Here is a 17623-nt window from a genome sequence, read left to right on the forward strand (position 1 = left end):
TATATATATATATATATATATATATACATATATATATATATATATATACATACATATATATATACATACATACATACATATATATATATATATATATATATATATATATATATATATATATATATATATATATATATATGCAGATACCTTAACGAGGTAAAAGGGTTTGCGTATCCCCATGATCATCAAAGATATACTAGGCAGAGCCCCCCAAACTAGGTTGGTTTGCTGTGATCGATCAGACGAAAATTTTCAACCATCACCAATCCGCACTGACCAGCCTGGTGATGAAAGCGTCCCAAACACCAGACATATTTTGTCATGTCTGAGGCCTTTGCCCTGCAGTGAACTAGAAACAGCTGCATTTGTTGTTGTTGTTGTGTGTGTGTGTCTGTGTATGTATGTATGTATGTATATATATATATATATATATATATATATATATATATATATATATATATATATATATATATATATATATAATCTCGTGTACGCGACCCGTCAAAAATGACGGCTAAATAGATATGCACACACACGTACCAAAAAAGAATATATATATATATATATATATATATATATATATATATATATATATATATATTCTTTTTTGGTCACGCTCAGCTCTCCCCATCAGAGAGAGAGAGAGATCAACGACGAAATAGAAGTTGAAAACTAAAATAATCTAGTTTGATCAAGAAAATTACGATTTACACTAAAAAGCGGGGTTCTTCCTGTATTTCAAGACATTTTAGCGTTGGTTAACTTCTGCAGTTTAAAACATCACCGGTTTTGAGTTACATGGGGACCAAATGGGAAAAATAGCAGAATGTTGGGCTGATCAAGATTAGTACGATTTCTTTAATAAATTACCAAACAGATGGTAATCATCATTATTCGTGAAACTGTGTCGTCAAAATATTTCTCATCAATTAACAAATTGTTAATAAAGCTGTTCGACTTCCATTATCTATAACCAATTGCCATACTGGTTATATTTCACTTTACTTGTAGAACTGAAAACACAAACTTTATATGATCATTCACCAAACTGGTTGAAACTATCATTTTCTGTAAAATTATAGTCAAAATATGTATAATTGTTCATGAAATTTATTACAGTAGTCATTACTTCTAAAATTGTGGTTATAACGAGGACTTAATAATTATAAACTGTCAAAACTATTTGTGCACTATAGTGTTTTGTCCAGACTTTCAAACAAACACCTTTTCTCAGCTTTGGCTTTAACGAAATTTTGTAGCTCCTGGGGGAATATGGAAGACTATCACGTCACAATTAACCCCAGTTCTTGCAAATGGTTAGTATTATAAATCAGCAACCAACAGTGAAGTATAATTTTCTATAATTAATTGACTCAACCTTGATCGATCATGAGTGGCGTACCCTGCAAATCTAAGAAACACTAAAGCTTAAAATATTTCTTAATTGCCATACTGTAATTGCAAGCAACCCCTTCCATGATATAACCGATACGATTTATAGATAAAATCTATGGGCTTTTGTAAATCTTTTATATAAACTTTCGATTGCAATAACTAATCTTTCCATATTATTATTATTATCATTCTATTAACATGGCATAAAATAAGACTTCTATCTCGATTGCTTCATCACACAATTTGCTGAATATATTATCCTGAAAATAAGATTATTATTACTATCTTTCTCCTTTTCCTTAGGGAAATTCACCTGTCTTTCTTTCCTCTTCTTCTGAAGATAAATTCTATATTTTGTTCCTTTCCTACCATGAAAAAACAGCCAAATTTACTCATTTCTACTTTAACATTTAAGTCATAATTTTTTTCCTTTTTTTAAATCAACCATTAAGAGGAAAACATTTCTTTCCATTTGAAACTGCTCCACTGTTTCACAGAACCCAAATCTCTCTTGTTCTAAAACCATCAGTAACGAATAACTCTGATTTCAGGTTGTGTTTGTTGCCCTTCTGGGCCTAACAGTTGGTGCCAAGCTGGATGGCCTGCAGCACCTCGACGGCCACCATCACCACCACCACGACGCCGCCCACCACGGTGATGGTGCTTCAAACCAGAGAATTAACGTGCAAGTCGACGATTTCAGCCACTCCGAATTCAATGCTGGAAACATTAACAGTGATGCAGCAGTAACCGGCTCCTATTCGTAAGTCATCATTCGCAATTAATTTATGTGGATTGTTATGAAACATAACGTCAATACATGGTACGTGTTGGTAAGCTTCTAAAAAAATTAAGTTGCTGTTAAATTATCTGTCATTATTTTTCTTCTATTTACAGATGGACAGCACCAAATGGTCAGATATTTACTGTTGATTACATTGCGGACGAGAGAGGCTTCAGGCCTGTAATTCGCCGGGGAGGCCTCTCATCTTCCAGTTTTACTAGTGGATCTGGTGGCAGTGGATCATCGAGTTTTTCTGCCTCACGTGGATCTGGAAGTGGATCTTCCAGTTTGACTTCAACTGGACTTGGTGGCAGTGGATCATCAAGCTTTTCTGCATCACGTGGATCTGGAAGTGGTTCTTCAAGCTTGACATCAACTGGATCTGGTGGCAGTGGATCATCAAGCTTCTCTGCCTCACGTGGATCTGGAAGTGTATCTTCAAGCTTGACATCATCCACAGGAAACCGTGGCTCGACAATCAATATTGGAGCCCGTCCTGGAACAGGAGCTTTCTCAGTCTCCTCTACAAGAAATCCTAATACCGGATCAACATCATCATCATCTGGGACTGGATCAAACTTTATTTCATCATCTTTATCATCTAACCGTATTACTGGTTCTGGGTCTGGATCATCAGCATTTTCTTCTGAAGCAACTAAAGGATCATTTGATGTCTCATTGAGTACGCTAGGAGGTTCTGGTGCATCCAGTGGTTCAAATGAATTTTCATCAAATATAATAACAGATTCTGCAAACCAAGGTCAGTACAGTGGTTATGTACCACCCGCAACATCACCAATTGCTCCAGGCTTAACAAGCTTTACTTCTGGGTCAGCAGGATTGTCTCCACCAAGCTCATCTATAAGCCAAGGCACACAGGGTTCTTCATTTGTTTCAAGTGGTGTATCACAGATATCAGGAACTGGTTCTGTCAGTTCCAGTATCAGTTCAGGATCAGGAATAGGAGTTCAAGGGGGATCAGGAGAGAATGTAGCAGTAATCTTGGCTGGCCAAGCCATTCCTGATGGAGTGACAAAAGGTCAAGCACCTTTCCAAATTAACGCAGCCTTAACTGGAACTGGGTCATCAGGCATTTCCACTGGAATTACAACAAATGTACAAGAATCCACCTCCTCTTTTGGTTCATTTGATTCAAATCAGTCATTTAATACAGGTTCTGTATCAACTAATCTAGGAGTCAGTTCTGGTCAAGGGTCACAAGAAATTTCTAGAGATACTGTAGCAGTAATTTCTGTGGGACAAGGCACTTCACCTTCATCAGGGTCAACTTTCACAGGGGCATCCCGCCCAACAGGAGGAGTAACCGGCAGCATTTCTGGCACAGGAGCTGTTTCCGGCTCTCAGTTCACAAGTCAGACTGGATCTTTAAGTGGAACAACAGTGACAAGGCCTGTTTCAAGTTCAACAGCATTTGGAACTAATATAGGAACATCAACTGGATCTAATCAGTCAGGGGAGAGTGTTGCTGTAATTTTGGCGGGTCAAGGCGCCTCTATTGGACAGACAAGTGGGCAGTCTCAGTTCCAAACAACCAGTGGCAATATAGGAGCATCTGGGCTTTCAAACTCATTTGGTTCTCAGGGCTCTACATCTACATCAGGATCTTCTTCATTTAGTTCAGGAATCAGTTCTGGTTCTTTAACTGGAACTGGATTTACAGCAGGTTCTGATGCTGGCCAAGTTGCTGGAGCTGGAATTTCTGTCTCCAACACAGGATCTGTTGCAATCAAGCAAACCGGATCAGGGACTCAATTTTCAACTGGAACTACGAGACCTGTAACTGCTGGAATTTCCACTGGAACATCATCAGGATCATCTAGTTCATCGGGTTCAAGATTCTCCGTAACTTCATCAGGCACTAGCTCAACTGGTCAACAGAGAGAAAGTGTAGCTGTACTTTTAGCTGGACAGGGAATTCCATCTGGTGCCACACGTGGCCAAGCTGCATTCCAGAGTGGCAATACTAATATTAGAGGAACTGGGTCATCAGGTAATGTTGCCATTTCTGGTGTTTCTTCAAGTTTTGGTAGCAATGTTGGTGCTACTAGCGGAGCTTCTTTCTCTAATATAGGAACTGGAGCAGGTTCTGATGCTGGGCAAGTTGCTGGAGCTGGAATTTCTGGTTCCAACACAGGATTTGTTGCAATCAAGCAAACCGGATCAGGGACTAGATTTTCTTCTGGCACTGCAAGACCTGTAACTTCTGGAATTTCCGCTGGAACATCATCAGGATCATCTAGTTCATCGGGTTCAAGATTCTCCGTAACTTCATCAGGCTCTAGCTCAACTGGTCAACAAAGAGAAAGTGTAGCTGTACTTTTAGCTGGACAAGGAATTCCAGAAGGTGTCACACGTGGCCAAGCTGCATTCCAGATTGCCAATGCTAATATTAGAGGAACTGGATCTTCAGATAATGTTGCCAGTTCTGGTGTTTCTTCGGGATTTGGTAACAATGTTGGTACTACCAGTGGGGCTACTCTCTCTAACATAGGAACTGGAGCTGGTTTTGGGGTCAGTACTGGTTCTTCTTCTGGCTTTGGAAGCAGCATTAGCACTACAGGTGGAACTTCATTCTCTACCACTGGAACTGGATCTGGTGCTGGGATAGGTGCAACAGCAGGAACGGGAGGTGTTGGAGCCGGGTCTTTTGATTCCAACACTGGAGGAGTTACAAACACTGTAGTAACTTCAACAACTTCAGGACAACGTTTTTCAGCAGACACATCAAGCTCTAGCTCTTCAGGTCAGCAAGGTGAGAGTGTAGCTGTAATATTAGCTGGCCAAGGTATCTCAGGTGTAACACAAGGTCAAGCTCAGTTGACTGGTGCCAGCATCCAAGGCACTGGTTCTTCAGGCAGTGCTGGTATCCAAGGTTCTAGAATTTCTTTTGGTTCTGTTAGTGGCTCAGGCTCTAACACAGGATTCAAAGCAGGTGGCAGTACAACTACTGGCACTGGAGCAGGAACAACATTTGGTTCTGACATTAGAACAGGAAACGTTGGATCACAGCAAACTATTGTGTCTTCTTCAGTAAGCTCAAACACAGGATCTTCTTCTAGCAGTGCAAGACCACTTGGTACAGGTTTCTCTACTGGAAGTTCTTCTCTGTCAACTGGGTCGAGGGGTCAAAGTGGGGAAAGCGTAGCTGTTATTTTGGCAGATCAAGGCATCCCCGTAGGTGTAACACGTGATCAAGCAACATTCCAGGTAACTGGTAGTACCATAAGAGGATCTGGATCAGTGAGCAACACTGGTACTCAAGGTTCTACAGTTTCTTCAGGAATTGGAAGTAGTATCAGTTCTGGTGCTTCGTTCACAGGAATTTCCGGAACTAGTACAAACACAGGGTCGATTGGTGGATCAAGAATTACTGGCACTGGCACTAGCACAAGGTTAATTGGTGGATCAACAACTTCTGGTGCCAATGCAGGATTTTCCACCGGGTCCATTGGTGGATCAAGAATTTCTGGAACTAGCACCAACACAGGGTCAATTAGTGGATCAACTTCATCTGGTGCCAATGCAGGATTTTCCACCGGGTCAATTGGTGGATCACGAATTTCTGGAACTACCACTAACACAGGGTCAATTGGTGGATCAACTTCATCTGGTGCTAATGCAGGTTTTTCCACTGGGTCAATTAGTGGATCAGTTTCTGGTGCCAATGCGGGAACAGTTGGATCAAGGCAAACTTCAGTATCCTCCTCTCTTGGATCTGGAAGGCCAGGTAGCTCAAGATTATCTTCTAGCATATCTTCTGGATCAACCAGCACAACTGGCTCAAGATTTTCTAGCATCTCATCAAGCTCTGGCACAACAGGTCAATCTGGTGAAAGTGTGGCAGTAATTCTAGCTGGACAAGGTCTTCCCTCTGGTGTAAGAAGAGGTCAAGCTCCATTCCAAATTGCCAATGCTGCTGTAAGAGGAACAGGCCAAAGTGGAGGTTCAAGATCCACAAGCTTTACAGGATCAATTTCCTCTTCTGGTACACCTAGCTCGGCTGGTATCTCTGGAGCTGGATTCACCTCTGGTACTCCTGGTGCTGGAATTACTTTAGGCTCAGTTTCTGGCACTGGATCTACATCTGGCAGTGGTTCAGTATCAGGATTAACTTCGGGTACAAACTTCATTTCCGGTTCTGTCACTGAAACAGGATCCAATTCAGGCTTCAACCAAGGTTTTGAAATCAACTCGGGTAACTTGGGAAACACAATCATTACTGGGCCCATAACTGGTTCACAAGGGAACACCATTGAACAGTCTCAGTTTTCATTTAAATCAACAAGCTCAAGCTCATCTTCTGGGCAACCTGGTGAAAGCATTTCTGTAATCCTGGCTGGACAAGGTGTGTCCACTGGAACGAACAGAGGTCAAACTTCCACTAGCGGAGGTGAATCTGGCATCAGAGGTACTGCTAGCCTAGGAACTGGATCATCTGGAGGTCTAAGCAGTTCTCAACTATCCTCTGGAATAACTCGTTCAAGTACTTCAGGAACAAGCTCAAGATTCTCATCTACAACATCACAGGGAGGTTCGGCTATTCGCACTGGTGGTGGAGGAATCAGAACATCATCAGGAACAACACTTACATCTGGGCCAAGTGGTACAGGACGACCATCTGGTGTAACCGTAACAAATTCAAGACTTTCATCAAGAGGTAATAATCGTGGCAATATTCCCGATGTCCAAAGTGTTGCTGTTCTTCTTGCCAAACCTGGACAATTATAAATAAAGGATTCATATGAAAAATCCTAAGATGTGCTGATTTAGAATGAGTGTAAAAAGCAGTATTCCAAGATAGACAAGTACAAAGTGCTGATGTACCCTTTTAGGCAAGAAATGTGTATCTTATATGTTCCTAGGTTCACTGTTATATGTAAACTAACTAATGCCATAGATTTAAGTGTATCAATGAATTTCGTTTTTTTTTTTTTAAGTTTTGCGCAGTTGTTTTAATGTAAATAAAACGAAAATCGTTTCCTTCTTTTAATTTCCCCACTTAAGAATCAATTCTAATGGCAACAAAAAGATTTGGCAAAATATCCAACCTCAAAATTCATGCCAATTATGAAAAACAGAATTTGAATAATTCATCTAAACACTTACCTGATAGCCATTATGCTTCAACCATCGAAGCCACTAGCTTCCTAACCTTAAACAAAAAACTTTTTCTACCCGATCTCTCCCATCTCCTGCTCCCCTCGGCAAACATAAAACTGACCACTACATTCCAAGAAATTTATATAATCAGTGATGATTGACCAATACAACTTCTGACAATTCTCTTGACATCACTAAAAGTGTGAAGGGAGGGAAGGAATTAAACAACTACCGGTTAAGAATTTAAATACAAAATTTTAGCATTAACATTTTATTTATTTAAATGAATCTTACCTGGTTATTGTGTTGACTCTTACATTTCATTGAAGATAGAGATGTGATAGGCACAGGTACTGTACTGTAATTTTAAAGGTAAATTACACTTGATCCCATTTGATATATCTTATCTTATAACTTTATTAATGTTCCCTGTTTGCCTTGAATATGGAGTGCTTAGTAAGTTCTCTACAATTTTCTTTTACAAAACAAAAATTTCATTAAAACTACCAAAAGTATCCCATACACTACTATTGGCCTAGAGCCCAAACTTCTAATGAACTTAATAAAAATAAATCAAATAATTTCTGGAACAGACTTGGTACTTAAAGTTCCAACTACACCTTTTGTTACTATGTTATTCACTGAGCACTAGCATTTGGTCCAGAAACGTTATCCAAGGAGAGAATCAGGTACCTCACTTGATCTATTCTACTATCTCAGATTCCAATGCATTTGGCAATTTGCCCTAATATATCTTCTAAATCTATTAAAGTAATGTTCTTCAAACTCCTTCAAATCAGAGGGCCTGTCATTATCTTTTAATGAGAGTAGAAGACTTATAAGAAAAAGGAGAAGGTTACAATACAAAGTCAAATCCTGTCAGTGCCCGATTGTTACAAACTGCATTTTACTAAATATATTCTTCTCTTCAATAATACTGAACCAACCTGAATTCATCATGGGCCCTAGAATACGAGATAAAACCAGACAGCTTTTGTATATTTGAGCAAGCCCCCAACTAGAGCTGAATCCAACTGTTCCCTATGATTCACCACACAATTAGTTGTTCAAACAACCTTTGGCCTTTAAGATTAGGGTGGACTTGACCTTCTCTCTTCAACAAAAGTAGATACCAACCCTATCACAGAATTTGCAAAATCCAAAATTTCTGATAACCAAAAACAGCTTTCTAGACCTAAATCCAGAGTAAATGGGTGATACATTGTATTATTAATAAAGGCTCGTAGAGGAAAATCAGCATCGTCTGTTCTTCTTCTGCTTTCTCGATTATATTTGACATTATTCCGAATACTTATTTTAGTTTTGTCCCTATAATTGTGATTTTTAATACCTGAAATACACAGTTTCTTATAGGAATAAAAAAATCATATCATATTCCTATACTGGTTTTGATTACAGAAAAAATAAACAGAAATACCATCCAGAATTAGTCTTTAAACTATCTTTGGTATAAACTACAGTAAGCTATTCATTATATTCCTAAATATATTAGTAATTCTTTTTTTTAATTTCAAAATTAACAGAAGGATCTGTACCCTGAAATGATGTGTCTAATTTAGGTGGAGGATAATATCTTAGACAACTCAAATGGTTCATACAGCAGTTATTAATCTCCAAGAGGATACCTAAAATACACAAAATGTTTTAGTTTGTTACCTCCGCAAGGAAATGAATGAAAATAGCCAGTCATGCTAAATTTAATAAAATTAACAATTACAGTTGAGAGCTTAGTACATAGAAGCACAGTAGTCAAGTCACTGGCAAATGCATCTGTGACCTAAACCTTCCGTCTCGGACTTTTCTCCACCCCCCAACGAAAGAATCAACTCAGCATGAGAGGTGGGGGGAGTGTAGTCTTTGACAAAGAAACAGCAACAGCAATCAGCTATCGATGCGATAAGATGATGATGATGAACGAAAGTTCTCCCTCAGAATGGAGGACAACCCAACACCTGGAGAGGATAACTCTCCCTCAGAAGGGACCGCAGCCCAACCTTTGGAGGCGGACCTCCGGGCAGCGCTCTTTGCTTCCCATCAACATGACAAATTTGGAGATAATTTGTATTTCTCCTAACGTTACAAATCTTTAGCTATTTATTATGGGTATTATTTTCAGTGAAGCTGAAAGGACGAACCATTAAAATAAAGCGAGGGTTAACTACCAAACCCGCTAGGTAGTAGGGGGTAGGGTAACCCCTTTACTCACACACCTGTGACTGTGCTTCACTTTGCTTGGAGGTAGGACTTCAAGGGGACAAGGTCGGCGGGTAAGTTTGTATAAATAGCTAAAGGTTTGTATCATTAAGAAAAATACAAATTATCTACGAGTTTGTCATTTGTTCTGTAACTGGAATACAAACCTATGCTATTAACTAAGGGTGACTCACCCATTAAGAGAGTGTATGTCCCAGCCAATCTGGCTTTTTGGCTTTGCCTGGGGACTCCTTCTTTTGAGTAGGTCAGTACCAAAAATAAGGAAACCCTAACACCTCGCTAAACCTTGCTATGTAAGGTCTGCAGCCTACGCAAGCTGTGTGTTGAGATAAGCAGTGTGACTGTCAAGGTAAAAGTTATTCAGTCTTTGTAGGAAATAACTATGGAATCCAAGACTTTCCCAATACTCCCTTGCTGTTGTTGTTCTCTTGAGGTAGAGCCTCAAACTCCTCTCTGGGCACAGTAACAGATGATCTGGATCGTCAGTTACAGAACAGCGACTCGTTATCCGGAAGGTGTCGAATCTAGGACCCGTCACCTCTGGATTCTGAGTCTTGGCAATAAATTCAGGGACAAAGCTGAACGATACCTCTCCCCCTCCCCTTGAATGGGTGATGTCGTATGAGAGACCATGAAGTTCACTGACTCGTTTGGCCAATGTCAAAGGGAGTGGGAACACTGTCTTCCAAGCCAGGTGAAGATCAGTTGCCTGATGTAGTGGTTTGTAGGGAGGCCTCTTTAGAAACCGGAGAACTTGAACCATGTTCCGAGAGGGAGGTCTCACTTCCGACTGAGGACAGGTAAGTTCATAAGTCCACATGAGTAAGGAAAGATCTAGCGATGAGACGATGTCTCTTCCTTTCAGTTTGAAGGCAAGACTCAAGGCTGGGCGATTCCCTTTCACTGCTGAAACTGAAAGTAGTCATTCCTCCCGCAAATACCCGAGGAATTCCGCTATTGCTGGAATAGTGGCATCAAGTGGAGAGATACCCTTTCAATGACACCAATCACCGCAGACGTTCTACTTTACCTAGTAGACTGCTGCTGAGGATTTCCGTATATGTCCAGACATCCTCTTTGCAACTTCTTGCAAAAATCCTCTCTGAGTGAGGAGGTACTGGGCAGTCTCCAGGCGTGCATTCGTAGCGAAGCTACAGCTCTGCGGTATATGTCGACGGGCAGTTGTCCGAGTAGATCGTGTCGTGGAGGGGATTCTTTTGGAGGCTCTGTCAGAAGCAGCAGAAGGCCCGGAACCATTCCGCATGATGCTAGAGCGGAGCTACGAGAGTCATTGAGAGGTTGACCGATGTTCTGGCCTTGTTGAGTACCTTTCTCCTCAAACAGAACAGGGAAAGGTGTAAACGTCATTATTGTCCCCGCCGTTGTTGGAATGCATCTTGCCAGAGAGCCTTGGGGTCAGGGACTAGGGAGCAGCGGGAGCCTGAAGTTCAAGGCCGTTGGGAACAGATCCACGGTTGGGGAACCTCAGGAAGTCAGGATTTTGTAGGCTACTAGGTGATCCAAAAACCATTCGGCCACCATGACCATGAACTGATGGGACTGTTGAAAGACCAGAAAGAAGGCCTTCATCTCTAAGAGATTTATGTGAAGGTACTTTTCGGACTTTGGCCAAAGGCCCGAGGTCATGTGGCCCCCCTCCCCTTCTTTTGATGTGGCTAAAAACAGCATCAAGTCCAGGGGGAGGATGAGAAGATTTACATCCCCCCCCCCCAAATATTCTCTTATGCTACCCACCACTTGAGATCTGTCCGTTTCTCTGGTCCCATGGGGATCAGAATGTCCAGAGAATCAAAGGGCTAATTCCAATCAGACTCAACCCGCCACTGGAGATATAGAATCCTGAGATGGCAGTTGGGAACTAGACGGGCCAGGGATGAATCTTAGATGTCCGAGGAGACATGGCCACTTCTGGGCTAGGAGTTCTTCCCGTCCTGGTTATTGCGGCCACTGTACAGTTAGAGAGTGCTCACCAGTAGTCACCTGTCGACAAGCTGCTGATGGGGACTGCCAATCACCTGCCAATCGTTTATTGGATCAGTGGGATGACGAACGGCGAGCAGCGAGCAAGCTGAGCAGGATATAGTAACTGATGAGCAGACGAAAGCTGCTTGGTCAGTCAGCGAGCAGTGATCTGGAGAGAGGATGTGTCCTTTGTAAGGGCAAACATCCTCAGGAAAGGCTCACGAACGAGATCTCAATGGTGTGTCATGAACCAGGGTTCGTTGACGAGCAGGCAATTGATTAATTGATTGATTTGAGGTTTTCTGGCATCCTGACATCTAAGTCATTGATGCCGATATCTTTTTTGGAAACAAAAAAAAACAAAAGAATATTTAATTAAAACCATAAAAGCAAAGGTATCATCTAGAGGTTAAATATCTTTAAAAACTGCTTCTGAACTAAAGCTAAAAATACCACTAGCATGGTAATACACAACATGTCCAAGAATCTTGCCAAGGATGAACCTGCCATCCTTACCTCAAGCCTCAAACACATATCTATTTCTTTAACCACTGTATGTGGGGTATTCAGTCAACAAATGCCTCACTGTCAATGGTACCAAACAGTCGTCGCAATATGGTTGATGTAGGCCTACCAGCAAAAACTCGTGTGTCAGCCGAGTGTGACCAATGCGGAGATGACAAAGAGTAGTCTCCCACTTTCGGGGCATCCCGTTATACCTTCAAGGAGATATAACATTACTCATTTCTCTCATCTTATTTTCAAGTAAACCATCCCAATGCTGTTGCCAATTATTATTAATGAAATTCTTAATTGTAGGTAAAAAAATCATTACTGGGAATGAGATACCTTCTTGGTAGCAACTCGGCTGCAACATTCTTGGCCAGTGAATCTGCCTTCTCATTTCCACACACATCTACGTGTGCCGGAACCAACAAAATCCAACTGTTATACTTTTCATACCAATAATTAAAAGGCACTAAAAAATCTTTAAAACTAAAGGATAATTGGAATTATAAACTTCTAAATCTTGTAGGACACTTCTTGCATCACTAAAAATGGTAAAATTGCCCTCGTCTTATAACGCTACTTTCTCGATAGCAGTTAGTATGCTGTATAGTTGGGCCATCAATATGGATGCTGTTAGAGAAAGTGCACCTTTACAATTAAAAGCATTATTACATACTCCAAATCCAACACCAGCATTGGATTTGGAGCCATCAGTATATATAAAAGTTGATTCCTTATGTTCTGCAACATGTTCCATAAAAAGAGACCTGGCTTCTATGTCACTCATATCATTTTTAACTCCAATAAAATATTTACAAAAAGATGTCTCTGGTAATTTCCATGGAGGCATTAATGATGCCTTAAATGGAAGCAACTTACTTCTAACTGTATCAAGACTGTCTATCAGTCGTTTCACCTGAAAACCATAAGGTTGAGGGGATTTTGGGTGCATCTCAAGTATGTTGAGTGCCTTACAAAGCTTGCAGTCTGGCAGGCTAAAGAATTAGGGAGTCTTTGCAACCCAAACCAATACCGAATAACAGAAGACTTTCAATAAAGGTTTTGTCAATCTGATACCAGTATGGTGTATAGAATCTAAAATATTTAATAGACGTGGGGTGACTGAAGAATATATCTCACACCCATAACTATTTTTTTTTTAAATTAAGGCCTTGTATAACTTTAAAATAGTTTTGCAGTCTGGCCCCCATGATGTATGGGACATAACTTTTAAAAGCTTCAAGGCATCATAACATTTTGCTTTTAATGATCTTAAGTGAGGAACCCATGTCAATCTACAATCAAATATCAAGCCTAAAAACCGTGCTTCATTTGCACATGGAATCCGTTGACCTTTCATGTACATATCAGGGTCTGGATGTACTTCCCAAATACGACAGAAATGGACAACAGTAGTTTTGCATTTCGAAAACTTAAACCCATTCATATCAGCCCACTGAATAATTTTGTCAATTGCAAGTTGTAGTTTTCTCTCAACCATTGCCATTCTAGCTCCAACAAATGATATCGAGAGATCATCTACAAATAGTGTTGAGAAAATATCTTGAGAAATGACAGAGGATATCCCATTAACTGCTAGTGCAAAAAGAGTAACACTTAGCACACCATCCTGGGGAACTCCTTCTTCCTGACATTTTCTCTCAAATAGTTTTCTCCCTTTTCACTTGAAAAAAACTATGTGAAATAAACTATTGAATGAACAATGGTAGCTCTCTTCATAATCCCAAAATATGAATGGTTTCAAGTATACCATGTCTCCATGCAGTATCAGATGCTTTTTCAAGACAAAAAAAAAAAAAACTGTTATATGGTGCTATTTTAAAGCAAAAGCTTCACAAATACAGGACTCATGTCGTATCAACGCCTAAGTCATTGAGTGCATTTTTCTAAATCCACATTGAATAGGTGATAAAATACCCTTCTTTTCCTGATACCATATAAGTCTTGCAATGACCACCTTTTCCATGATCTTATATAAACAAGATGTCTATGCAATTGGTCGATAATTTGCAGCTAAAAACTTATCCTTACCAGGTTTTAAAAAGGCTAAAATAATGGCTAGTTCCCAAACACTTGGATAACTATGATCATGCCATATTCTGTTAACAATGCTTAAAATAAATAACTGTATTAACAGGTACACGTTTAATCATTGCATATGGAATTCCATCAGGTCCAGTGGCTGTATCATTACATGTAGCAAGTGTGGAATCAAATTCTCTTTCGGTAAAAGGAGAATTGTATGACTCTTCCTTCCTGTTGCAAAATTTAAAATTTAATGCTCCTATACTGTACTGGTTTGCATGATACATTTGAGAAATGATCAGCCAGGGGATTTCTAACCTCAGTTGATCCAGTCATACACTGACCATTCACCTTCAACACTGGTGGTGGGTTGGGGGTGAATTTGCCTGCTAGCTTTTTTACTTTCCTCCACACAGAGGATGGTGGTGTTCTACTGTTAATGGAGGAAACAAAAGATACCCAAGACTGGAACCTAGCTTCTTTCATGGCACGACGGAACTGTGCTCTACATTTCTTGTATATAATCAAATTGTCCTCAGTAAGTCTATGGCATCATCAATATTTTCAAACTGGTCTGCATTCCCTTCAATTTCGCTTAGCTCACGAAATCTATCCCAAGTCCACCTTGTCAAGATTCCATCGTGGCTATCTCTATAAAAGCGACCATTATTGGTGTTTATAATGGTTGGTGTATGATCACTAGTATGCCAATCATCTAATGTCCTCCAATCGAAGTCGAAGAGGCAATTAGAGATTGCGATTGATAGGTCAATGCATGACAACGTACCTGTCTGGACATAAAAGTGTGTGGGCTCTCCTGTATTGAGGAGCCCAACATCCTCATTTTCCACAATTGATGATATAATATTGACACTCGTGTTTGCTAAAACATCACCCCATAAAGGATGTCTACTATTCTTATCTCCCAGTAAGAGAAAGGTTGAGGGAGTTGTTGACTCACTTCTACTAAATTATCATAGGAAATGTTATCATTTGGCGGTAAGTACAGAGAGCATAATGTATATTTTCTTCCTATATCAATCTATACAACCACTGCCTGCAAGGGTATACGAATAGATAAAGGTATTTGGGGAACTTCTCGACGAACGAATGCAAGACATCCACCATGGCTCCCTGCTTATTGATTATATGCTGTTCTATAACTAACATACTCTCGAGGACAAGGAGTGTTAGCATCAAGCTTGCTTTCCTTTAGACATACAATTATGGGGGAATGTTCATTAATCAGAAGCTTAAGTTCTTCATATTTGGCCCTTAAGCCCTGACAATTCCATTGTAAAATGGAGAAGAAAACTATGGATTATTTCTGGGAGACATCTTACCATTGGCAGTCTTTAATCTAACATTATTTCCTGTAGGTTTCTTTAGAGATGGCCTAGATATATTGGGTTATACGTTTGTCTTTTTCTTTGTGTCCTTTTGATTTATTTTTTCAAGGTGGATGGTGGACCTCAACTTGAACTTCTGATTTATTCAAGTTACCTTCCGGTTCATCAGAAACATCAACAGACAAAACAAAATTTATTTGATGTCATAACTTTAATTTAATGGAGGGGGCGAGAGATGGAGGTCTCTCTTTTACGATTAATATATGGTGAGGATCTAGGTTTTTGCATCTTTCCCACTACAGGTGCATCAGATAAGTTGTTTTCAAGTGGAACCTCCATCAAATCAGGCAAGGACATGGCCTGAAAGAGGTTTGTACTATTTTTGTATTGCGATACGAAGATTGTACAGAGATGGACACAGCCCCAGTGTTAATACACCGTGGTAAAGCCTCAGGGGGTAATATGTTTACCTCGTCATTCAGCTTTTTATCAGATGGCATATTTCTTTTTTAAACTATTGGCCGTACTAGGTGGATTTGATTTTAATGTCTTAGCATAGCTATATGATCTATTTAATAGTCTTTTGCATGTCCCACACTTATATGTTCTAAATATGATTTGTTGAGGGTAGCATCTTTCAACTTATACAGCTCGCAGATCCTGTCGGTGGATTTATGATCGAGTTGCAATTTAAACACCTGCCCTAAAGTGCACATTCTCCATGGTGAAATTTGAAGCAAATGCCACACTTTTTTTCATTTTTGCAAACTTTGGAGGGGTGTCCAAATTTAAAACAATTAAAACACTGCAGTGGCTTCTGCTTGAATGGTCGTACTTTAATAATGTTATTTTGATAATAAAATAAATTTTCGAATATACTTACCCGGTGATTATATAAGCTGCAGCTCTGCTGCTCGACAGAAAACTCTACGGAAAAAATCCGCCAGCGATCGCTATGCAGGTAGGGGGTGTACTTCAACAGCGCCATCTGTCGTGCAGGTACTCAGTACTCATTGTAAACAAAGAACTCAATTTTCTCCTCGGTCCACTGCGTCTCTATTGGGGAGGAAGGGAGGGTCCTTTAATATATAATCACCGGGTAAGTATATTCAAAAATTTATTTTATTATCAAAATAACATTTTTCAATATTTAACTTAGCCGGTGATTATATAAGCTGATTCACACCCAGGGGGGTGGGTAGAGACCAGCAATAAATGTTTACATTATTATGAGCTAAGGATTTTTTATTTTATTTTAGAAGTTATCAAAATAACAAAAATAAAATAAATAAGTACCCGGTAAGGAAGTCGACTTGAACAATTACTCTGCCTTTTTAAGTACGTCTTCCTTACGGAGCCTCGCGATCCTCTTAGGATGCTGAGCGACCCCTAGGATCTGAAGTATGAAGGGTTGCAACCCATACCACAGGACCTCATCAAAACCTCTAATCTAGGCGCTTCTCAAGAAAAGAATTTGACCACCCGCCAAATCAACCAGGATGCGAAAGGCTTCTTAGCCTTCCGGACAACCCAAAAACAACAATAAAAACATTTCAAGAGAAAGATTAAAAAGGTTATGGAATTAGGGGATTGTAGTGGTTGAGCCCTCACCCACTACTGCACTCGCTGCTACGAATGGTCCCAGGGTGTAGCAGTTCTCGTAAAGAGACTGGACATCTTTAAGATAAAAAGACGCGAACACTGACTTGCTTCTCCAATAGGTTGCGTCCATTATACTTCGCAGAGATCTATTTTGTTTAAAGGCCACTGAAGTTGCGACAGCTCTAACTTCATGTGTCCTTACCTTCAGCAAAGCTTGGTCTTCCTCACTCAGATGGGAATGAGCTTCTCGTATTAACAGTCTGATAAAATAGGATAAAGCATTCTTTGACATAGGCAAAGATGGTTTCTTAACTGAACACCATAAAGCTTCTGACTGTCCTCGTAAAGGTTTAGTTCGTCTTAAATAGAACTTAAGAGCTCTCACAGGGCATAAGACTCTTTCTAGTTCATTTCCAACCATATTCGATAGGCTTGGAATATCAAACGATTTCGGCCAAGGACGAGAGGGTACCTCGTTTTTGGCTAGAAAACCAAGTTGTAAAGAACATGTAGCCGTTTCAGATGAAAATCTGATGTTCCTGCTGAAGGCGTGAATCTCACTGACTCTTTTAGCTGTGGCTAAGCAAACCAGGAAAAG

General features: G+C 40.0%; 1 protein-coding gene and 1 long non-coding RNA gene across 2 annotated transcripts in view; one reads left to right on the forward strand and one right to left on the reverse strand.

The window, feature by feature from the left end:
- Positions 1-7178, forward strand: part of LOC137621499 (uncharacterized transmembrane protein DDB_G0289901-like) — a 9013-nt gene extending 1835 nt beyond the window's left edge. The window contains exons 2-3 of the mRNA XM_068351850.1: positions 1947-2158; positions 2293-7178. Of these exons, the coding sequence (XP_068207951.1) occupies positions 1947-2158; positions 2293-6928 (4848 nt within the window). The 3' untranslated portion in view covers positions 6929-7178. The remainder of the gene's footprint in view (positions 1-1946; positions 2159-2292) is intronic.
- LOC137621501 (uncharacterized) overlaps positions 1-17623 on the reverse strand; it is a 190030-nt gene that overhangs the window by 128637 nt on the left and 43770 nt on the right. The window lies entirely within an intron of this gene.

This window comes from Palaemon carinicauda, chromosome 28 (genome assembly GCF_036898095.1).
Source record: "Palaemon carinicauda isolate YSFRI2023 chromosome 28, ASM3689809v2, whole genome shotgun sequence".
Taxonomy (NCBI): Eukaryota; Metazoa; Arthropoda; class Malacostraca; order Decapoda; family Palaemonidae; genus Palaemon; species Palaemon carinicauda.